Genomic DNA, 24,856 nt, shown 5'->3' with positions numbered 1-24,856 from the left:
GTTTTCGAGCTAAAACGTCTTTTTATATTTAAAAAAAATGTAGTGCGTAGTTCAGTTTTTCTTTTGATGATTTACTTTCATTTTACATCACTAATCTTCCAAGTTTAAATAGCTAGTGTGGGATGTAATTACAAATGGTGGCCACAGGAGGCAGTGAAGAAGGCGCTAGTAAACTCAATCGTTTCCAATGGGGGAAAAAAGTGGTTGATTAGATATCTTCTCAGGCGAGCTGTCGATTTTCGTAAAGAATCAAACGTGGTTTTCGAGCTAAAACGTCTTATTATATATTTTTTAAAAATGTAGTACGTATTTGGTCACTTTTTATTTAATGGGTTACGTTCATTTTACATCACTGTAATATTACACGGTTTAATAGCCAATGTGGCATGTTACCCATGGTGGCCACAGGAGAGCAGTGAAGAAGGCGCTAGGAAGCTAAATGCTAAATGCTTTCCCATGGGGGGAAAAAAGTGCTTGAATGGATATCTTCTAATGCGAGATGGCTATAAGTGGTGTCGACATTCGGAATTGATTAAACGTGGTTTTCGAGCTAAAACGTCTAATTACATTCGGAAAAATAATGTAGGGCTTAGTTGGTCACTTTTTTGCTGATTTACTTGCATTTTACGTCACTGTAATATTGCAAGGTTTAATAGCCAGTTTGGCCTGTAATTACCCATGGTGGCCACAGGAGGGCAGTGGAGAAGGCGCTAGTAAGCTAAAAGCTTTCCCATGGGGGGTGAGGGAAGGGGTGGTTGATTAGATATCTTCTAAGGCGAGATGGCTTCGATTGGTGTCGACGTTTCTAATGAAGTTAACGTGGTTTTCGACCTAAAACTTGCTCATAAAAATATTACACATATTTATTCATGACTTTTCTATAAACCTTTATAGAAAATGTAATGACTTGTATACACAATTTATTGAGGAAATTATGTTCTAGAAGGTATTATATGTTTTCTTTATTAGAATGAATCAGAACGACTGTATGTGTTGTTCTTTATCAGATGGTAACTTTGCGATACAAAGTTCCAATTATTTTTGCCATTGACAGCCCTGTACTTTTCCATTAACGGCCATGTATGTCGATCCTATTGATGCAAATGCACTTGGATTCCATTGACGGCCATGTACGTCAAAATATCAACAGGAAATGACCCGATATCAACAGGAAGAGACTATGGAATGCCTCAAATTCAACAGGGAGTGACCCGATATATACTGGAAGTGAAGCCGAAATGGCTCAAAATAAACAGGAAGTGACCCAATATACCTACCAAGAAAGCAAAGCTACTGTCGCAATTTCTCCATAAATTGCATTTTCTAGCTCTCAACAAAATATTCTCTTTTGAATCATTTCATTCTTGTTCTGGTTTCTCTTTGATTTCAGTTCATATTTTTGCGGATAAATCATTACAATAATTAGGCTGCTGCCATCCCTACCATTCAAAAATTATTAGACGCGTCTCGAATTTGGAACTAGGTTTGTCACCTTTCAGAAATAAATACAGAATGCCCTCCTCGCGCCCAAAGCTGTACAGGCAGAACAATAAAGGGACATCCCCAAAACTCCTAAAATGCATAGAAACAAATCTATTCATATATAGTCTGTATTAGTTCAATACGGAACACAACAATTTATTCCAAATTAAGGATCGTTCCTTATGTCAAGGCACGGGTGGCAACCCTATTTGGGAAAGCTTGTTAGCATGCTAAGTGGCTGAAGCTGAGTTTAGTCTTTACAAAAGGACACAGGAACAAAACATACCTTGAATCTGTTTACTTAAATTAAAAAAAAAAAAAACATCACGTTACCTATGACAATAAACATGTTTTTTTCCAAAAAACAAGGTTTTTAACGGACGTCACTGTACATTTGTATCCAACTTGAAATCACAACAGCAGTCAAAAAAACAAGGAGATGAACGCACTCAAGGAACATGTCAGCCCCATAAAACAGAACTGAGTCGTCTATATAAATTTAACTTTTTAGATGGATATGAACGTACTCAATCTTCAATTTTTTTTCTTCCTAAAAACAACTCAGTGTCGGCGTGAGCCATTCCGTTGACGGACGTAAAAAAAGAACGAAAACAAAATGTAAAAATGTTGGACCATTGCAAAACACCGCTTTAAGTGGTAATTACTTCCTAGTTTCAAGGTTAAAAATACAGCAGTCGTCAAGACCCCTATAACGGAAAAGGAATTCAAACTGCGAGAAAAAAAAAATCACAAGCATGTGTAAACAAGTTTAGGCAGAATATGGCAGATTTGGCAACAAAAACGGAAAAAAAAAAAAAGATACATTCTGTGCTTCTCATTTGATACAGACTACAAAAAAGGCTTCTGGTAGAAAGCTTTTAAGACGACATCCGATCACATCGTGCTAAACAACACAAAAATACAACAATAAAACAATTCCGACCGGTCGATTACACTTACAGCAACGTCATACCCGGTTCTGTGCAATCCTGACATTTTTATACGTTCTTTCACGTGGAACCTTATTAGAGTGAAGTTCCCCCAGTATTTTAAATTTCAAATAAAAACTACATCAGTCATTTGTGCGGCAAAACTTATTGTTTGTGCCGTTATAATTTTTGAAACATGATAACACAATGATTCTTTGATTCGCTCCAAACTGGGCGCAAACGTTTATGACGCAAAAATTTTCGGTTGTGCTATTATGGACACACAAACGTTTGCGACCAGTTAGGAGCGAATTAGGCAATGTGGTGAGGTTGGTGACCTCAGATTGACCTATAAAAGAATTATTAATATCTCAAAAATTAGAACTGCACAAACTTAGGACAAACGTTTGCGACTGGTTTGGAGCGAATCAGACAATGCGGGTGGGGGGGGGGGGGCATGTGATGTCAGGTGATTAAAAAAAATATATCACGTTAATATCTCACAATCCATAATAGCACAAACTTAGCACTAACGTTTGCGCCGATTTGGAGCAAATTGGACAATATGCGGGGACTGGTGACCTCAGACTAACCTAAAATAGAATAATTGATATCGCAAAGGCACAAACAATAGGTTTTGCGGCACAAACGTTTGCGACAAGTTTGAAGTGAATCTGACAATGGGGGGGCTGCTGCGACGTCACGTGATTAAAAAAATGAAACGTTAATTTCCCAAAATCCATAACAGCACAAACATTTTTGTGGCACAAATGTTTGCGACTGGTTCAGAGCGAATCGGAGAATGTGTGTGTGCGGGGGGCTGGTGACCTCAGACTGACCTATAGAAGAATCATTAATATCTCAAAAATTATAACCGCTCAAACGACTGACAGTGTTTATTTTTAATGTACAATATGGGGGTCCAACTTCACTCTAATCGAGGAACGACCTCAAAAAACGGAAAAGATGCCACGTGAGTAGTACATTTCCACACGTCGACCGAGTTAAGACCAGCTTTACTCGTTTTTTTTTCTTCTGTTTGTCAAATCACCTGACCGGAAGTGATTGAGAGTCCAGTTGAACGACCTTTAGTAGTAAAGTGCAGGGAAATGAGAGCCGCTTTAATACCACGTTGTGCTGAAACGCAAAATGTTCTTTTGTGCTCAGTCAGCCCGAACGGGTAAGAAAAGGCATATCTGAACCAAAAAAAAAAGGGACACTCCGTGTTACACCTTTGCACAAAACACTGAAGGAAAGAAACTGTAAACTACACAAAGGCTTCATATGTGTGGTTTTCACAGTTATTGAACATGATTGGATAAAAATATTCCAGTTATGATTTAAAAAATAAAACAACTTTGCCATACATGCAACACAGAGGGGAACAGTCAGTTGACTTTGGGAGGACCGGCCTCTTTGCTAGGATGAATTAAAAAAGAACATCAGCGTCCAGGAAGAATTTGGATTGCACGCGTCTAAATTTCAACGCCGGCGGCCGCAGCGTTGGCGGCCGGCGGCTTGCTGGTGGTGACCACCTTGGTGTACTGGGTGAAGATGGCCTCGAAGGCTTCGTCTCTGTGGATCATGGCGCCGAACACCAGCGGCTAGAAGAGACAATAAGGGAAAGCAATAGTGCCATTTGTGCCTATTAGGGGCGGAACAATAGTACAGTGCCCTCCATAATTATTGGATTTATAATAAATATGTTTTTTAGTTTCAATTTTTTTTCCCCCCCTAAATAATATGGGATCTTAATGGGAAAAAAGAAAAATCCAACCTTCAATACAAATGCATTTATTCAGTGGGGAAAAAAATCCCACAGAAAGAAACAATTATTTGACATCAAATAAGGTTGTTCCGATCATGTTTTTTTGCTCCCGATCCGATCCCGATCGTTTGAGTATCTGCCGATCCCAATATTTCCTGATCCGATTGCTTTTTTCTTGCTCCCGATTCAATTCCAATCATTCCCGATAATTTTTCCCGATCATATACATTTTGGCAATGCATTGAGGAAAAAAATGAATAAAACTCGGGACGGATATATACATTCAACATACAGTACATAAGTACTGTATTTGTTTATTATGACAATAAATCCTCAAGATGGCATTTACATGATTTCTGTGAGAGGGATCCACAGATATAAAGACATGTGACTTTGTATATTGTGACTAAATATTGCCATCTAGTGTATTTGTTGAGCTTTCAGTAAATGATACTGTAGCCATGCGTAAATGCATGATGGGAAGTGGAACCATGACTGTGCGTAATGCTACCAATTGATATATCTTCTCTGCGTAACATAAGGTGTTAAGAAAAAGATCAATTGCTACCTTGCTTCCCCACATTGCTTCCCATGATATTTCTAATCGTAGGGAGAAGGATTTTAAGGCTTTAGCCAATTAAAAAAAAGGCTCCAAAGACTGCCAAAACTTACTCTACTCATTTTACGCTGCCTTTTATCCCTCTATATACTGTAGGTAAAACAGAACCATTACAGATTGAGCGCGACAATGCGTGGGTGGGTCGTGCAGCGCATGCAATAATTGCGTTAAATATTTTAACGTGATACTTTTTTTTTTTTTAATTAATTATCGGGATAAATTTGATAACCCTGCCTTAAACCTAAACTAAGGACTCTGGATGAGTGTAACATTATGTTTGTAACGTTAGATACAATTAGAAAACGATTTAATTAAAAGAGGGCATGGCCGATATTTTTTTGCCGATTCCGATACTTTGAAAATGACGTGATCGGACCCGATCGATCGGGATGCCCGATCGATTGGGACATCTCTACTGTGAATGATAAAGATCGCTGTATATAAAATAGATACAGGAAGTCATGTATCGGCACACTTGCTGCTTTTATGAAGCAAAACAAAAGTTTACATGTTCAAAAAATAATAATCATCGCACATTCTGCGATAGGACTATTGCACATACGCACATCGTGATGATGTATTGTGCAGGCCTACACTATAGTGACCACTGTCCATGAAAGGGTTAATAATTAAAAAAAAAAAAAAATAAATAAATAAAAAAAAGGTACCTTTTGAGTAGAAGGAGTTGCAATTGATATGCCCATTCCACTTCCCGGGAGGACAGAAAGCACCTTGTACTGGAAAGATCACATTAAAAACATTGAAATGTAACATTTTAAAACAGGATAAAGTTGTTTTTAAGCAGCGGTTACCTTTTGTATGTCAGTAATATCCACCAGTTTGATGACTTTATTCTTCTTGGAGGAACCTGATCTGGAACTGGAGCTCTCAAAGCACAAATAACTAGAGGACAAAGTCATTCATTTGCCTTTTGGAATGTCTTTTGATAAGGGGAAAAAAAATCCTCAGAGATGTGTTCCACTTACTTCTCCGTGACGTAAAGCATCCCGTTCCTAATATAATCCGTGGGCATTTTTCGGTCTCGATTTATCAAGCAACACCTCCAGCCGTTCTCGCAAACTGTCGACGCAAATTTGGGAAATCTCGTCACGCCCCGCGATCAGGCTCGGAAGAATATGAATATGTGACGCTTTCACCTGTCAGAGGGCGCTCGGACTCCGGGAGGTTAAAGATCTCGTGGAAGGCGCCCTTCTTGGTGCTGTGAGAGCGGCCGGCGTCCTCCTCGCGGTTAACGCCGCAAGGCACCGTCGCTAGGCTGCCTCGGGAAGCAACTGGCTGAACCTGGGAACAAAAAAATGACGCTAAATGGACCAAGAAGAGTAGCGATAAAAAAAAAAATAGGGCAGGTGGGACTCGCCATTATACTTCTAAATAGGTCTCACACTAAAAAACAAAATAAATTTTTTTTTACTAGGAATTGACGTCACATCAATGGCTATTTAGGAAAAGCGAGGAACTACAAATACAGTGCTCAACTCCATTGACTTCCTATTACAATATGAGTCGGTACGCCATTTTCGACAGGTGACACGCAAACGCACACCGGAATATGGTCGAGGAAGCAAAGGGAGACACACCAAAGGTCGTACCTTCTCTGTGGTTGACAGCTAAGAGAGAGAAAGGACAGAGGACAACTTGTGACTGATACGCATACACACCTCTTGTTCATATGGGTTGCATGTCTGCATCAAACGGCCGACTTTGATCAATTATTAATGCTGGTAATATTTTGGGTAACACGGAAGGGCAGTAAAGGGTGATTTGTTTTTTTGTTTTTTTTTTACTGAGGACCATTTGAAAATGAATGCCCTCCGCCAGGGCAGTTAAGGAATCTGACCTTTTAGCCAGGCTGCCGGAAACGCACCAGCCGAACCACCGGACCCGTGCTGTCGCAGTTCCAACGATCCTGCCTGGCGGGACTCCGACATCCCGGCCAAAAGGCCAAACTCCGCGCGTTAGTCTTAACTAGGGGTGTAACGGTACACAAAAATCTCGGTTCGGTACGTACCTCGGTTTTGAGGTCACGGTTCGGTTCATTTTCGGTACAGTAAGAAAACGCAAAATATAAATGTGCTAGTTGTTTATCACACACCTTTTTGCTTTCAACAATAGGAACATTAGCCTATACAAAGCTAGAATTCTGGTCAAAAAGCAGCGAGTATTTAAAGATAATCCAACAACAATTTGCCTTTCAGACTCTGCGTATTGGTCAGCTTTCTTTCTGAAAGAAAGAAGAAAAAAGAACTCCTGTGCTAAAGAGAAAAGCAATCCCAATGACAAAGATTTTAACATGTATTTTACAAATGAAATGCCTCAATGAATCATTTTTTTCCCCTTATGAACGGTTTTCAAAAGCTTTATTGGTGGATTTTCTCAAGTTAAAGTGCCACACAGAAATTAATACATTTAATTGTGTAAGCAGGATCTGTATTATTATTATTTAATTACAGGTGTTTTAGCTCATTTCAATTTATTTTATTTAAATGGGCTATTATTTATTTTATTATGTGTTTATATTTTACAAATGTGATGTAGTATTCATTTATATTGTATATTTTACGTTGTATAACTTTAGTTCCTATGCAAATATTAGTTCCTACTTGTTTTGTTGTGGTAGGAGGGTTTTGTATTGAACACGGGGCCGTGTTGGTTATTATTATTGCAGAGAAGACAGCAGTAAATCAACAAAGACAAGTCAACTGTGCCCCGATCTACACCTCAAAAGATCTGATGGACTCAAAAAGTGGGTTACGATTGCATATTAGTTTGAAAATCGACCGGATCCACCGTATTTTTACACAAGTGACTTCCGGTCTGCCCGATCCTAGCTACCGGTAGTAGTACTGATGCAAGAGCGTCGCGTCTCGCGTCAAATAATTAACTCTGCCGTTCTTTTCGCGTGCGTCGCGTTGAGCCGCTTCTGGGACGCGTCTAACACGTGGCCGCACTGCGACTGGTGTGCATTGGCTGATTGACTTTAACGCCCGCGTTTCACTGCGTTGTCCCGCCGTTGACGTTTCTGGGTTATACTGTCCTACCGTGTTGGTCCTCATTATAGTAGAGAAGATGGAGTAAATATAATCTACACAAAGAAACTGTAACTTGATCGACTCACAGCCTCGAAAAGTAAGGGTTACATTACGTCAGAAACTCGTTCGGTACGCCTCCGTTCCGAACGAGCACCACGTACTGAAACGGTTCAATACGAATACATGTACCGTTACACCCTTAGTCTTAACCCCTTGTATTAACTCCATATTGAAAGCCAGAAAAATGCTTTGAAGCACAAGTTGACAATTTATTCAGGTCAACAGCGATCAAACAGCAGGGCAAAAAGAAAAAAGACTCAAGCGGGGAGGCAAGGTCACCCTATCACACGTCAACAAAAGGTTCCCGAGAAAAAATGACAACGACTGGTTAAACATTCAGTCCTTTTGAAGGCTGTGGGCAGAAGAAAGGCGTTGTTTAGGATTGTTGTCTGTTTGTGGATTGGACGGGAGTTACTGTTGTCAGGGCAACAAGGGTTTGAGGATTTAACCACCTCAGCGCTACGCGAGTGCGGAGAGTTTACTTCTCGGTCGCGGGTTCCTTCTTATCAAATGTTCCTTGTCAAGACAAGATGTCCTGCCATTTGTTCTGGACTGTCCGGAAGAACAGATTGCGGGAGTTGGTGGTGCAGATGTGCAGATATAAACTGTGGTTAAATGCTTTATTATAACAAATGTGTTAGAATAGTGCAAACAGTTATACGGTGCCTACGAGAAAAGGTTCTATCTCCTTCAGGAGTCCTCGGGGGGGTGCTCCAGGAGTATGGGGTATACAGTGCCCTCCATTATTATTGGCACCCCTGAAAAAGATGTGTTTTTTAGCTTCTAATATTTTTTTTTCAATTCAAATAATATGGGACCTTAATGGAAAAAAAAGAGAAAAATGCAACATTCGATACAAGTGCATTTATTCAGTGGGGGAAAAAATCCCACATAAAGAAAAAAATATTTTTTTGTCTACACGCCAACAAGCTGTTTGGGAGGCAAGCACGGAGAAAACTTTTCCTCACTCACAATCATAAACGCAAACGTCTGGAGTTCGCCAAGCGGTATTGGGGCTTCAACTGGGACTGTGTGCTTTGGTCAGATGAGACCAAGATTGAGCTTTTTTGCAACAAACACTCTAAGTGTGTCTGGCGTGCCACGAAAGATGCACATGCTCAAAAGCACCTCATACCCACTGTGAAGTATGGGGGTGGGTATGGGGGATGCTTTGGGGCTGTTTTGCTTCCAAAGGCCCTGGGAACCTTGTTAGGGTGCGTGGCATCATGAATGCCTTGAAATACCAGGACATTTTAAATCAAAATCTGTTGCCCTCTGCCCAAAAGCTGAAAATGGGTCGTCACTGGGTCTTTCAGCAAGACAATGACCCTAAACATATGGCCAAATCTACACAGAAATGGTTCACCAGACACAAAATTAAGCTCCTCCCATGGCCATCTCAGTCCCCAGACCTTGTTTTGTTGGCAAAAGGGGGTTGTACAAAGTATTAACACCAGGGCTAATAATTGTGACACACATAATTTGATGTCAAACAATTTTTTCTTTATGTGGGATTTTTTCCCCACTGAATGAATGCACTTGTACTGAAGGTTGGATTTTTCTCTTTTTTTCCATTAAGGTCCCATATTATTTGAAAAAAAAAAAAAATATCAGAAGCTAAAAAAAAACACATCTTTTTCAGGGGTGCCAATAATTATGGAGGGCACTGTAGGTACCCCTCAAACGGGGGGGTCCGATCCCTGTAGGACCGGCGTCAGAGTCTCTGCATACTAAAAATGTTAAATGCAACTCCGAGCTCCTGAATTATGTAACTCACCGAAGACCGATTGTGACGCAACGACAAAGCCTTTAACAGGTACGCACCTGATTAAATGTCAGCTTTCTGCATTAGCGCCGCACAAATGAGAAGTGGAAATAATCCCGCTTGTGGCATTAGGAATATTTTTGCACGGCTAAACCCTTTCAGACGCGAGAATGAACGCACGGGGAGGCCTCGCTTACCCGGCGAGACACAGTTGCGTTGGTCCTCTCCTTGAGCTGGGGGTCTGTGGGGAGGCTGTTCCACACAATGTACGGCGTATCATACTTGTCGCGCAGCTTGGGGCAGCTCTTGAACAGGAAGTCTATGATGAAGAACTTAATGCCGGCGTACAGGCCTGAAAAGTAGACAAATATGACAATCGCGCTGTATTTTTCAGGCCCACGCGTACCGATTAGTGTATGAATGCATTCGTTTGTGCGTACTGAACCGATGCAAAGAATTTGCATTCATTCTGGGGGCCTCGAGGAGGCATTTACAGCACCACGTCGGGCATAAAGGCGCGCTTGTTGTTTGTCGCGCACGCCTTACCGATCATGAAGCCCATGAGTTTGTATGGCAGCACGCAGGAGGTGATGAAAGCCACCCACAGGCAGATGTACAGTTTTCGGGTGCTCTCAGGCTGCACCCACATGAAGAGGCTGGAAAAATAATAACAGCAGATGTCTACTTTCACTATGATTCGACAGGAAGTTTGAGAAGAAAGCGCAACTCTCTTTACTTACTTCTTGATCTTCTCCAAAACGTCTGCCATCTTACCAAAAAGGTTCTGTAAATAAGTCAATAACTAGTTAGTCTACTTAGAATAGGGTTCTCAAAGTGTGCCATGAGTTCCACCAGTGGCTCACTTTATTACAGTTGTCAGCAATCTGCGGCTTTTTTAACCCTCTAATGCGATATATATTGAATAAATGAATATTTGATTAAAATTCATTTCATCCTTTTCTCGTTGGCACAGTCCATCACCTTCCAAGTTCATCTTTCCTTGTGAAGTTTGTACTGTAGTGTTTTGTTAACAGAACACTCAAGTCATGAATTCAACATCTGCGTAAAGTCACGGAAGCCACTAGGAAAGTTTACCCACAGGTTTTGCGTCATTCACAGGCGAAAAGACTTGTAGGTACACATTCCGAGTGGCGACCGTGACTTTACATAGTTGGTAAATTCATGACCAGCGCGAGTGTTCTATGAAGTATGTAAAAAGGGAGGCAAAACTCCTGTCGAGTGAAATTAAGACTACTACGGACAACAGAACGTTTGAGAAATAAACTGTACTTGCTTTCACATGTAACATCATATGCTAACATATGCAGAGATATACTCGCTCATACATACTGCTATAATTTCACACATACACACACCCTCCGATACTCTTACACAGTCTTTCATACACACTACTATACACTCTCTCACACACACTACTATATACTACATGTACTGGCAATTAAACTGGGCATAATTAAAGAGGATGTCAGTTTGATATAACAGGAAGATTATTTAAATACCTCTTTTAGGCTGACAGCCCTAAAAATAAAGACTACTGTTAGAAAAGCTCAAGTGGCTGGGGGACATTTAAATCAAGAATTTTTACACTGAATTACCTACTTTTTTCATAGCCATATTCATATATTTAGGGCTTGTAATTCTTAAATCAGCTTCCTGTTAGATCAAATTGTCTTTAACGCACAATATAATTGTCAGTATATGTGTAAGAGTATCGTCGTGTGTGTGAGGGACCTTTTTTTTCTTCATTTTTGTGGCACTGTAAATTCACAGTTTTGATTAAGTTCAGGCCAAAGTTGGTGAATATTAGTAGTGGACCTCTCTGACTACGCCTATACTCAAAACTATGCATTTTTTAAGTAGCAATATTTGGAAAAATGAATTAATAGTCCTACACGTGTGTCTTGATCTGGTAATTAAAGGTGTGCGAGGAATGGACCGAGAGTAAACATTATGCTCAACTAAAAAAAAACCAAAAATACCTGACTGCGGCCGACAGCTGCTACAAACTACGCCCACATAATGCTACAGTAGATATCACATGTATATAGAACTAGATGCAAAATGACAGACTCGCCGGAGTTAGTAAACAGTCGCCATCTTAAAGCAGTAGACTTCTCTGGAAGGCTGTTGTTACGAACCTTCCGAGCGAACCTTTTTATCTTTAAAATACTCCTCAATTGACAAAATCTTGACTTGAATCTATCTTTAAATGATGAAACAGTTTTAAAACTTTCACATGTTGAAAGTGGACAGAAGGAAAATTATCAAATAACGGGAGCAATTTTAACGACTTTAACGGTTGATTCACAACATTAAATTAATTTAATGTAGTTTGAAGCTGCTGATACAGAATTGAATTTGAACTGTTAACTTGATAATGAAATAGTAGTTTATTAATCGTAGCCTCTGAATCACAATCAAATCATTACGTGCCCCATGATTCCCACCTCTACTGATTACAGTTCTCATTTTTGTGGTACTGTAAATCCACAATTCTAATAAGTTCTGGACAATATTTAATGGCTTTGTACCCCTAAACACACTGAAAATGACTTGACTACAGGGACAACCTTAATAGTTAAGAGCTAGTTCAACTGTTTGGGATTAGAAGGCCGGAGAATGCGACTTAAGTGTTTGGCAATGTCAAACACACGTCAGCCCCGTACTGTGTCATATAGAGGAGGCTCTGTTGTGTTCTAGAGCCAAATGACTGCATTTTGTACAGCGTACCTTGAATCACCGAACAAAAAATCCTACAGATTTACCCTACCGCACTCCGATATGACCCATCTTTCCTCTCTCTTATCTTTCTGGTTCCTCGGTGTATCCCGTCCCTACATGGTGTTCCCATGGTGAGAATAGGCGTATTGAATTTGCAAGAGGACTTCCAATATTCAGTATAGTCATTCATATTTTGTTTTTACATGTTTTAATATTGGTGTTTCTAAGAGAGCTATGTACTTTTTGAGGGCATGCTTCATGTAAAATGTGTGAGATCCACTAAAACGCCAATTAAAAAAATGTGCTTTCTTATTCAAAAGTAGAATTTTCATAGCAATAGAGGCACCTGTGCTTTTTGTGCAACATCAAGGACGAGCTGAAACTTCTCCGACACAGTCAGGTCTTCCTTTGGCGGCTCCTACATGGCGCAAACAAACAACATGACATGACGAACATCCACAACTAATTGACGCAAAATGGGGATAAAGCATTTAAAATGGCATCTAGAATGTGCACATCTACTAAAAATAAACTTACTCCAATTCACAGCAGAAGGATGAATATACTGTAGCTTGTTTTTCCTGTTTATTACCATCATTTTCAGACTATAAGCCGCTACTTTTTCCCCTCATTTTGAATCCTGCGGCTTATAGCCCAGTGCAGGTTATTTGTTGATTTATTTGGGTTGATAGGTAACGCTTTTATTGACAGCGGATGGGTATTAATGACGTGAATTGTGTCCCAAACTCCATTTATGGCCAGCTCGGATTTTTATATACATTTAAAACTGACATAATTTGCCGGATGGCACTAAAAGACCATAAGCGGATTTTAAGGGGGGCCAGGGGGGCTAGCCCCCCCCCCCCCGGTGGCCGAAAAGTGTCATTGCATGAAATTGACTTTCCTATATATATAAAAGTTGTAAAGCAATAAAACTGCAACAAAAATTAATGAAATGAACAAAAAAAAAAAATTTTTATAATGGGTCAAAATTATTTTTCGAACAGATCATGTGACTAGCACCTTAAACGGTCATTTGCTTTGGATATAATTAAAAAATAAATAAATAAATTAGCAGAGGGCAATTTTATTTTTCAAATGATTTTTTTCTTTAATTGAAAATATTTTTGATTGAAGCAACTTTTTTGGGGGTTGAATGATTTAGACATAAATGTCCTAGCCATAATATGGCCCAAACACAGAAAGGATTGCTTCAATCAAACCCAACTTTTTCAATGAAAAAATTAAGTGTTCAAATGCAAATTTTTCAATCTCAAATATTTTTTCACATTCGAAAATGTTTTCTATGATTGAAATTTTTCGTTTTTCGATTGAAGTGATTTTTCTTTTTGAAAATAAATATTTTTTTGAAGCAACTTATTTTTTAATTGAATAATAAAGACAAAAACATCCACAAAATGTGGCCCAAAACGCAAATCAACATTACTTCAATCAAAAAAGTTGCTTCAATCATAAAAAAAAACACAAAAAAAACTTGACTCAAAGAAAAATAGCTTTCACATGCATTTTTTTGATTTCCAAATTTATTTTTGCATTCAAACACATTTTTTTTAATGGAAGTGACTTTTTTTTTTAAAATTGAAAATATATATTTTGATTGAAGAAACTTTTTTTTTTTTTTTTTACTGAAGCCACTTTTTTATGATTGAATAATAAAGACACAAATCTACCTCCATATGGCTCTGCCCAGGGGATACTATTTTTGACTGGGGTAACTACATTGGCACGACACCGGCGGGCGTACCATAATCAATGGATGACGATCCTGGTGAAAAGTATTGCCTAAGCAGACTGATTTAGAATTCCCGAAGAATGATGGAAAACAAAAAAAACGCTCATTGTCAGCTTATTATTATTAATATTCCTGTAATTTTATTTTTATTATTTAACATTGGGTGTTAAAGAGCATACGACACAAGAAAAAAAGTCTTAAATGGCATTATTATGTGAATTAGAATCATATTTTGAGACGATTCGACTATATACAACAATTTAGCAAAGCACAGATGACGAGAAATTAAGCCTTTTAATCTGCCAGTTAGCCACGCCTACCATTATAGGGCTTTAGCGTCCCCAACAGGTGGATGACGTCAGCGGTAGACTGGTCTCATCGATTTTACTATTCAGCCCATTGAGGGGGAATTATTCAGAACGAGGAAAACGCGACGAAGAAAGCCGCCAAATGTCATTGTTTCAGTCTCTCTACTCCAATATTTTTACAGGATATTCTTTTTATCCAAGTATTTTTCCCCAATAGCAATATAAATGGCTTGAGAAGGACCAGTCAGCCCGTCGAGGGAGACCTATTCAGAACGAGGAAAACGCGACGAAGAGAGCAGCAAAATGTCATTGTTTCTGTCTCTTTACTTCAATATTTTTACAGGATATTCTTTTTATCCAAGTATTTTTCCCCAATAGCTATATAAATGGCTTGAGAAGGACCAGTCAGCCCGTCGAGGGGGAACTATTCACAATGAGGAAAACGCGACGAAGAGAGCGGCAAAATGTCATTGTTTCTGTCTCTTTACTTCAATATTTTTACAGGATATTCTTTTTATCCAAGTATTTTCCCCAATTGCTAAATAAATGGCATGGTCATGACAAATAACAGTCTTGTGCTGAATGGAATACAAAATAATAAAAATGCATTTATTCAGGACGACATGGCAAAATTACTCCATAATGGTCAAAACTGTCGACTTCACCTTTACTGTCGCACCTCCCGAACTATATTTTATGACACCTAAATCGGACATATGTCATTTCCCTTCCCCGGCTTCGGAGAATGTAAACAAACCAGAAGGCGTGACAGCTAGGCGACATGCTAACCCGAACCGAGTGATGTTTCAAAGTCTTCAAAGCGGAAAATCACACATAACTATCCTGGATTATTTGACATGACGACCCGGTTGTCTATTGTCGTCGCGGATCGGCAAACCGCCCGGCGGAGAGCAATTTACAGTTCGTTCCCCGGAGGATGGTGGCTGGAGTTGTTGTGCAGCTAACGGGCTGCTGCTAATGACCATTAGGACAGCTTTTTACATGCCTATCAATGATCAAACGTAAGTAGTCCTTCATTTAAAGGAAGTTTGTAGTGTTTACTTTGTAATCACTGTATTCGTATTTGACATAATACAAAACAAGATGTTTACTCACTTCCTCGTAAGTCCAATGGTCCCACAGTAAATATCCACGGTGAATGGGAACCTTTTGAAACTCCAAAAAGGCGCATACGCCTCTCCCTCATACAGAATGATTTTTCTGCAGCCGTTTGGCTGGCGTGATGCGAAAAATAAACATATTAATCCGCAAAATCAGCTGAATCATTCGTCCCCATACACAACAGTACGCTGTATAGTGAAGAGGACGTCTTCTACCGTACACGTCACAGCGCCCTCCTCCTCAATGCAAGACCGAAGCCGGAAGTCACTCATTTTCCTGGCGCGGGATTCAAAAAACTAAATAAATATAGCGATCGCCTCCACACACATCCAAGCGTTCCATATCATTCAGGAGCATAAAATACCGCGTGTATTATGAAATAAACATGCTTTTTCGTGTCACAGGCACTTTAAGAAAAAGATCAACTACCTTCCTTCCCCACATTGCTTCCCACGATATTTCTAATTGTTGAGAGAGGGATTGTAAGGCTTTAGCCAATTAAAAAAAAGGCTCCAAAGGCTACAAAATTCTCTCTCCTCATTTTACGCTGCATTTTAGCTCTATATATAGGTAAAACGGCACCATTATAGATTGAACGCGACAATGCGTGAGTGGGTCGTGCAGCGCATGCGTTAATTGCGTTAAATATTTTAACGTGATTAATTTTAAAAAAAATTAATTACCGCTTTTAACGTGTTAATTACAATTAGAAAATGATTTAATTAAAAAAAAAAAAAAAAAAAAAATTTAAAAAGGCATGTCCGATATTTTTTTCCGATTCCGATACTTTGAAAATGACATGATCGGACCCAATCGATTCGATATCTTTAGTCGCGGATTATAGTCAAGTGCGCATTATAGTCCGAAAATTGCAGTAGTTTTGTATCGTGAGACCTGTATCGAAAATCTTATCGTTAGGCTGGCACTACAAATTAATAACTGTTGACTCACCATAGGTTCCGAGACCTCAGGCACAATGCTCCACTGGATCCTCCAACCTCTACGAAACCAACATCCATATATTAATTTCTCTAAACGAGACGTTTCCTCTACGAATTCGTGTTACCTAGCAATGAGGTAATTTAAAGACAAGCGCAAGATGGCCAGGAAGAGGAACATGGGGAAGGCCCAGCCATGCCAAGCAGCATTCATGTAGATCTGCAACACAATAATTCAATGTAACATCCCTCTAATACAATTTGACTGCCGTATAATAGAAGTAATGGCACCAATGGAGAACTGCTTGTGAACTTTCCTGATTGGATTAGTCGTCTTTAGTCACTTTTCATTTCATTTCGCTGTCATTTACAAAGCAACACCAGACTAATTACTTGTTTTGTGCAATGCTTGTCCCATTTGCCATCGGCGATACTTACAATGAAGGCAATAGCTGAGGTGTAGACAGAATGCCAATTCGATAAGGCGGAGAGGTTCCTTAAGAAGTTGGTGACGGGTCTAGCTCCTCGCTCTGTAACAGGAACAAAAGGAACACGCTCAATGTCAGCTGCTAAAAACTAAATTATTTCAACGCCAAATGAAATATATAAGAAATGGGGATATATCGTGATACTTCGTATACCAAAAGGTTATCATATGCTCCTTCCAGTTTATCACTAGTAGATGTCCAATTCATTTGAAGTGTGAGTGTGGCAGCAAATAAGAGCTATTTATTTTATATTGGGTGTGTTTAGAGTAATACAAACAGGAAATATGAGAAACAATACTATTCCCTGATTGATTGTATTAAGTGTGTTTAGAGTAATACAAACAGTAATTACGAGAAACAATACTATTCCCTGATTGATTATATTAAATGTGTTAGAGTAATAGAAACAGTCGATCGGTAAATACGAGAAAAGGTAAAATCCCCATCAAAATGAATTGGACGTCTACTAGTGATATACCCAATCCAATTCACAGCAGAAGAATGAAAAGAGCTTGTTTTTCTGTTTCTTACTTGTAGAATGATTTCCTGACCCATGTATTGAGAAATGTTTTATCTCCATATTATGAGATTATCGTGAGCCTTTATCACAAATTGTGTCATGAGGTTCCCACCCCTACTCGCGAGTACTTACTGAGTCTCCTCATGTTTTCAGTCAACCTGGACGGGATGACAAACACAGTAAGTTATAAACCGCAGAGTGACCACAAATCTACCCAACCGAAAAGGCTAAATCAATACTCGCCGATAGACGAGTCATGTTCTTGTACGCCGCGGTAAGCGCTTTCCCACCTTTTAGCACTTAGCGGTTCCTCGGCCTCCACGGTGCTCTCCTCGGGTTGGAAGCGGAAGTCTTCGATGTAGACGCCGAATCGCTCGTACAACCACTTTTGAAGCCGTGAGCTCCATACTTCTTTCTGCTGTTTGTCGGCTACAGGACAAAATTACATTTCTATGATTCTTACTTTCAAAAGAATCACTCAGTACTGCTTATGTAACTTCTGTACACTATGAACATTGTCGTCCAGGGTTATGACATTCGTGCTAAGTGCTACTGGCAGGTCAACCCATGCTAATTATAGCCACTCAGGTCCAATAGCAGCTGACTATTGTGCACTAATGTACCCTACCTTCTCCCCATAATGATGCTAAACACACTCATCCAAGAATAACCCACACTTCCCTAACAGCCCATTTCCCTCTTAGTATCTCCTACATACACACCTTCGTAGTTCCTGTTTGTCTCGGGTGGACTTTCCCTGCCAGCCCTCACAATCTATTTATTCCTACCCCTTGGGAGTCTTACCTGTTCCATTATTAGAGGGCGACTGTTGTTTTCTAGGAGGTTGCGGTGGAGAATCCTCCAGTCTGGAAGAAAAAAAAAAAAGTGAAAAAGTGTCACTTTCACCTACTTAAAAAGTAGCTCAAGGAGTGCTTTATTTACAGTCAGTTAACATTTTTTTTTTTCAATCATGCTAGCCACCTGGCAACTAACGGTATGACAATACATGGAATCGTATCGCGCGGTACCCAGAGGTTCGCACCCTAATTGGCAACTACCCTAATTTTCAGACTATAAACCTGCGGACTATAGTCCAGTGCGGCTTATTTGTTGATTTATTGGGTAAATAGGTAACACTGTTTGACAGAGGCATCATAAGACCGTCATAATTATGACACCATCATGGGCATTAATGAATGTACAGTGGGGCAAATAAGTATTTAGTCAACCACTAATTGTGCAAGTTCTCCTGTTTGAAAATATTAGAGAGGCCTGTAATTGTCAACATGGGTAAACCTCAACCATGAGAGACAGAATGTGGAAAAAAACCAGAAAAACAAATTTGTTTGATTTTTAAAGAATTTATTTGCAAATCATGGTGGAAAATAAGTATTTGGTCAATACCAAAATAATCTCAATACTTTGTTATGTACCCTTTGTTGGCAATAACGGAGGCCAAACATTTTCTGTAACTCTTCACAAGCTTTTCACACACTGTTGCTGGTATTATGGCCCATTCCTCCATGCAGATCTCCTCTAGAGCAGTGATGTTTTGGGGCTGTCGTTGGGCAACACAGACTGTGAACTCCCTCCACAGATTTTCTATGGGGTTGAGATCTGGAGACTGGCTAGGCCACTCATGGACCTTGAAATACTTCTTACGAAGCCATTCCTTTGTTGCCCTGACTGTGTGTTTGGGATCATTGTCATGCTGATAGACCCAGCCACGTCTCATCTTCAATGCCCTTGCTGATGGAAGGAGATTTTCACTCAAAATCTCTCGATACATGGCCCCATTCATTCTTTCCTTTACACAGATCAGTCGTCCTAGTCCCTTTGCAGAAAAACAGTCCCAAAGCATGATGTTTCCACCCCCATGCTTCACAGTGGGTATGGTGCAATTCAGTATTCTTTTTCCTCCAAACACAAGAACCTTTGTTTCTACCCAGAAGTTCTACTTTGGTTTCATTTGACCATAACACATTCTCCCAGTCCTCTTCTGGATCATCCAAACGCTCTCTAGCGAACCGCAGATGGGCCTGGACGTGTACTTTCTTCAGCTGGGGGACACGTGTGGCAGTGCAGGATTTGAGTCCCTGGCGGCTAATGTGTTACTGATAGTAGCCTCTGTTACTGTGGTCCCAGCTCTCTGTAGGTCATTCACTAGGTCCACCTGTGTGGTTCTAGGATTGTTGCTCACCGTTCTTGTTATCATTTTGACGCCACGGGGTGGGGAGGGACTTGAAAGTCCGTGTTGCCCAACGACAGCCCCCAAACATCACTGCTCTAGAGGAGATCTGCATGGAGGAATGGGCCAAAATACCAGCAACAGTGTGTGAAAAGCTTGTGAAGAGTTACTGAAAACGTTTGGCGTCCGTTATTGCCAACAAAGAGTACATAACAAAGTATTGAGATGAACTTTTGGTATTGACCAAATACTTATTTTCCACTATGATTTGCAAATAAATTCTTTAAAAATCAAACAATGTGATTTTCTGGGCTTTTTCTCCACATTGTCTCTCATGGTTGAGGTTTACCCATGTTGACAATTACAGGCCTCTCTAATATTTTCAAGTGGGAGATCTTGCACAATTGGTGGTTGACTAAATACTTATTTGCCCCACAGTATATGACAGATGTAATTTAGTGTCATCCGGCAAATTATGTCACCAACTCTATTTATGTCCAGCTCGGATCTTTTGCATCTATTCAAAAGTGAGATAATTTGCCAGATAACACTAAATGACAACTATTATAAGCATTCATTAATGCTCATGACGGTGTCATGTCATAATTATGACTGTCTAATGGTCTTATAGCGCCACTGTCAAACAACGTGTTACCAAATACCATAACTTGCAATTAATGAAAAAACTGAAACAGTAACTAAAGAAAAAATAAGCACAAAACATGAATTTTGATTGTTATTTGCATCTTTAGCGCTGCAATGCATGCTAGGAGGCATGTTGGACAACAACAGTGTTGACAGAAGGTGGCCAAATGAAGCTTCTTGAAACAATGAAGCTGTGCAGCCAATTGGTTCAAAGCTTCATGGTGTTTCATTTTGGTCTTATATCAGTCGTATGATGCCGCTGTAAAACCAAGTGTTACCTGTTCATATCTTTTGGTGTAAATATCCCATAATACAGTGAGGACAGCTGTGGCTTATAGTCCAGTGCGGCTTATCTATGAACAAATGCTGTTCTTATGTTGTACCGTATTAGCCCGAATATTAGACGGTCTTTTTTGCATTGAAATAAGACAGAAAAAGTGGGGGTCCTTATATTCGCGGTCTAGACATTATACCTATTCACGACGCTAGATGGCTCCAGATATCATTGAAGCGAATGCAGAACTTGAGGAGTAATGTTCTGTCATGACAGATCTCAGCTACTCTCAAGTTTAACCAGTTTGCATTATTTTATTGCAATGTTTTTCCTTCTTCAGATTTGTTTCAAGACTACAGTTACAGTTAGACCTCACTTTGATGGTTATTTCCATTTCAAAAACCAGAATCCATTCATTTACGAATGTGATTGCACTTTAGTTTACATATTTAAAGGTTCAGATGTTAAGACTTGAATGAGGCAAAATAACATGCTTTTCCTCTCAAATTTATTGTTATAATCATTTTTTTCAGATGTACTTTAATTATTTTCTGTATAAAAATTAATTTGGTGTTGAAAAAGTTATTTTTCAAACTTGAGTCTTGAAAAAGAGGGGGTCGTCTTATATTCGGGCCAATAAGGTGTTTGGTGGGTGGCGGCTTGTAGTCAGGTGCGCCTTATAGTGCGAAAATTACGCTACATAAAACAATTGAATTTCTACATTTGGATAGCTTGTACCCGAAATCCGAGAGTATTTGTAGTACAGAAATTGTCTTTTAACAGTCAATTTAATGTAGAAACGAACCAATATAACATCAGATGTTATGGTAAACTTCAGACCCAAGTGACTTCTCCGTCAATAGATGAGCGAACAAAAGCGCTCAAAGCCTTCCGGAAATTTCCAGAAGCTGTATCTAGGACACAGCCGTCTACTGACAGTGTTAGTGACTAAATTTAACTAAGACCATTCTCTTCACACATGGCAACTTCCCAGCGTAACCAGAGTGGTCTATTTTTAGCCCGCAAGCTCCGACGCCTCGCTCGCTGGTTGGCGAAAACCGCCGATGGATGTTTACTATCATGCCACGAGAGAACGAGACAATCTGCTGAACTGTCTTTGGCATTCCGGAGTTCCAGAGTTCACGTTTCCGTGCCGCTAATCCCTTGGTGGAATTTGCCAGTTGGCAAGATGTCAAGTGTCAGGGCAACGAGAACACGCAGACGCCAAGAAGTAGAGGCCATTATTGACTGGAGTTAGAACAGCGTCTTTGATAGCTATTTGGCTGCCGTTGACTGCGCTAGACGTCCAATCCATTTTGACTGGGAGGGGGGACTGAACGAACATTCATTAACTCAGCCGTCCTGGATTTGGTAGCATTTGGAGCAAGGTCATATCATCTAAGGCAGGGGTGTCCAAACTTTTTGCAAAGGGGGCCAGATTTGGCGTGGTAAAAATGTGGGGGCCGACGTCCTTTACGTAGAACAATATATTTAAGCAAAAGTTAGCAAGCCATTCAGTGTGTCACATTTGCTTTATTATTTTTTTTAATGAATAATTTCAACAATCTCCCAACTAGCCTTTGTGGCGTTCTCTTTCGACTCTCGGGCTCTTGCTTACTACTGCTGTGAATTTAAACTAGCTTCAAGTTGCTTCAATTTCTCACTACGTATCTTCCCTGTAATCTTGTCGCACATGTAAGCGTGTTTTGTTTGGTAATATCGCCTCACATTGAAATCTTTAAAAACAGCAACTGTCTCTTTGCAAATGAGGCAAGACACAGTTGTTGCGTATTTTAGTGAAGAAATAGTCCAATTTCCACCTATCCTTGAAGCGTCGGCTGTCACAACTTTTTTTTTTTTTGATGATTGTCGCCATTTTAGAAAATGGAAGTAATGGGTCACACGGAGTAATGTTGCTTAGCCCTTAAATACCTGCAACATGAAGCAATTATCAGAGAATCCCAAAATTTGAAAAATAGGGTCCTAATGAAACCTTTTTTTCAAATTTGTAAAACGAAATGTCAAAATGAATATGTGTAATAAGCGCTCTAATATCTATAACCTATGCTAAATCATGTTTTTCTCTCATGGAACCTGCAGATGCATGTGTTGACTTGCATCCATCATTTTTTCCCCCAAAAAGTTCTAAATTATTTAAAATTAAAATTCTAAATTAATCTCAAAATAATGAAATTTTAGGTGTATCAAATGTGATACATTTGGCGATAAAGGGTTAAAGTGCTGCTGGCTTTTAGTGGGTAAATGAGGAGCAGCATTTCGTGTGTAAGGTACTTCATTTGCTGGTTGCAGTACTGCTGACCAATTTATTAAGTCTGTCATAAAATCAATAACGGCTGGCCCGCATACAGAGGCTGGGGGCCAGGTAAAATTTGACCACGGGCCGCATTTGGGGCCTGGGCCGGACTTTGGACATGTCTGATCTAAGGCATATCGCTAACCTTTTGGGCTACAAAATAGATCACCTTTTTGATATATTGTCACATCCCTGACTGACTTTTACCTGGTTTTAAGTACGTCACCCATCTTCTGTTCCAGGTCTAGGCGCTTGCTCCGCTCCCTCTCCAGCTCCTGTCGCAAGGAGTCCACATTGGTCTCCTCGCGCAGCTTCCTCAGCTCCTCCTCTAAAAAACAAAACGATAATTACAAATGGTACACCAAAGCAATCCGGCAAGAGGGTAACACGTAAATTAAGGAGACTCCTACATACTGTTCAACACGATCAAACTTTCACCATTTGAACAATACTACCGAGATCTCCTAAAACGGACAACTGGTGTGCAAATGAACCAGAGCCCTGGCTTTGTTTATCACCAAACATTCTTTCACCTTCAGCTGTGACCCAATAATCCACCCCATCAGCCTCCAGCATCGAGTGGTCTCAGGTGTCAGGACTTTCTAGAACAACACGAGCTGCATTTCCTCTTGCTCCTTTGTCGGACGACTAAAGGGACGCATGAATATTTTAGGACGGAAGGCAATAAAGTGAGGACAAAAGACCGAATGCCCACAGAGCGCAAGTCCCTTTTTTAATATCACCGGAAAATAAAACGGCTTTTCGTTTTCTATATCAACTTCAAATCATTTGATACAGACTGGTAATGTTAGCGAAATCCAAAAGTTTAGCGTATTTTGTTTTGATTTAAACATTAAGGGACGCGCTTCTGTAAATGATTGGTTTGCCACAACCATTTCCGCTAATCTCAGCACTGAGTCGATGATACAGTAGAAGCGTGTACAGAGGCCGGTCGGAAAGGTCGGGAAAGGGTTTCTACGGGCTAAGCAGCTTAGTGGTGGCTAGCTTATCAGTGCCGCAGAGCTGCAGTCGTCAGGTAAACCTATTAGGAAATTAGCTCACCGAAATGATGCACGGATAGGAACCAGGATTGGGTCAGTGGTTTAACGTACGCCGATGAATATTTGACAATATTGTAGAATGTCCAAGGTACAGGAATATCAGTCAACTGCATTAAAGCCTTGTTCAGGGAGTGTTTGGTAGCAACTGAGATCTAGTGTCCACCTATGTTCCATATCAAAATTTAGACCAAAGACGTGTACAGTGGGGAGAACAAGTATGTGATACACTGCCGATTTTGCTGGTTTTCCCACTTGCAAAGCATGTAGAGGTCTGTAATTTGTATCATAAGTTCTCTTCAACTGTGAGGGACGGAATCTAATACAAAAAAACAGAAAATCACGTTGTATGATTTTTAAATAATAAATTTGCATTTAATTGCATTAAATAAGTATTTGATACATCACAAAAATCAAACTTAATATTTGGTACAGAAACCTATGTTTGCTATTACAGATACCAAACGTTTCCTGTAGTCCTTGACAAGGTTTGCACACACTGCAGCAGGGATTTTGGCCCACTCCTCAATGCAGATCTTCTCCAGAGCCTTCAGGTTTCGGGGCTGCTGCCGGGCAACACGGACTTTCAGCTCCCTCCGTAGATTTTCTATCGGGTTCAGATCTGGTGACTGGCTAGGCCACTCCAAAACCTTAAGATGCTTCTTACGGAGCCACTCTTTAGTTGCCCTGGCTGTGTGCTTTGGGTCGTTGTCATGCTGGAAGACCTAGCCACGACCCATCTTCAGGGCTCTCACTGAAGGAAGGAGGTTGTCAGCCAAGATCTGGCGATACATAGCCCCATCCATCCTCCCCTCAATACAGTGCAGTCGTCC

The 24,856-nt window shown here is 40.0% G+C and overlaps 1 protein-coding gene across 3 annotated transcripts in view; it reads right to left on the bottom strand.

The window, feature by feature from the left end:
• Positions 1-1,035: 1,035 nt before the first annotated feature.
• gramd4a (GRAM domain containing 4a) overlaps positions 1,036-24,856 on the bottom strand; it is a 47,256-nt gene continuing 23,435 nt past the window's right edge. The window contains exons 2-18 of one of the 3 annotated variants that reach the window (XM_057853914.1): positions 23,173-23,293; positions 18,349-18,410; positions 17,835-17,973; positions 17,677-17,702; positions 16,975-17,066; positions 16,665-16,756; positions 16,550-16,598; positions 12,762-12,833; positions 10,414-10,457; positions 10,220-10,329; positions 9,871-10,025; positions 6,409-6,426; positions 5,956-6,100; positions 5,785-5,878; positions 5,611-5,701; positions 5,467-5,535; positions 1,036-4,015 (exon numbers count right to left, since the gene is read on the bottom strand). In XM_057853914.1, the coding sequence (XP_057709897.1) occupies positions 3,887-4,015; positions 5,467-5,535; positions 5,611-5,701; positions 5,785-5,878; positions 5,956-6,100; positions 6,409-6,426; positions 9,871-10,025; positions 10,220-10,329; positions 10,414-10,457; positions 12,762-12,833; positions 16,550-16,598; positions 16,665-16,756; positions 16,975-17,066; positions 17,677-17,702; positions 17,835-17,973; positions 18,349-18,410; positions 23,173-23,293 (1,508 nt within the window). In that variant the 3' untranslated portion in view covers positions 1,036-3,886. The remainder of the gene's footprint in view (positions 4,016-5,466; positions 5,536-5,610; positions 5,702-5,784; positions 5,879-5,955; positions 6,101-6,408; positions 6,427-9,870; positions 10,026-10,219; positions 10,330-10,413; positions 10,458-12,761; positions 12,834-16,549; positions 16,599-16,664; positions 16,757-16,974; positions 17,067-17,676; positions 17,703-17,834; positions 17,974-18,348; positions 18,411-23,172; positions 23,294-24,856) is intronic. The other 2 variants (XM_057853912.1, XM_057853913.1) reach the window with 2 other exon arrangements.

Source organism: Corythoichthys intestinalis, chromosome 13, assembly GCF_030265065.1.
Source record: "Corythoichthys intestinalis isolate RoL2023-P3 chromosome 13, ASM3026506v1, whole genome shotgun sequence".
NCBI classification, from domain to species: Eukaryota; Metazoa; Chordata; class Actinopteri; order Syngnathiformes; family Syngnathidae; genus Corythoichthys; species Corythoichthys intestinalis.
The sequence above is the reverse complement of the archived record's forward strand: the minus strand, read 5'-3'. Positions and strand labels throughout refer to the sequence as shown.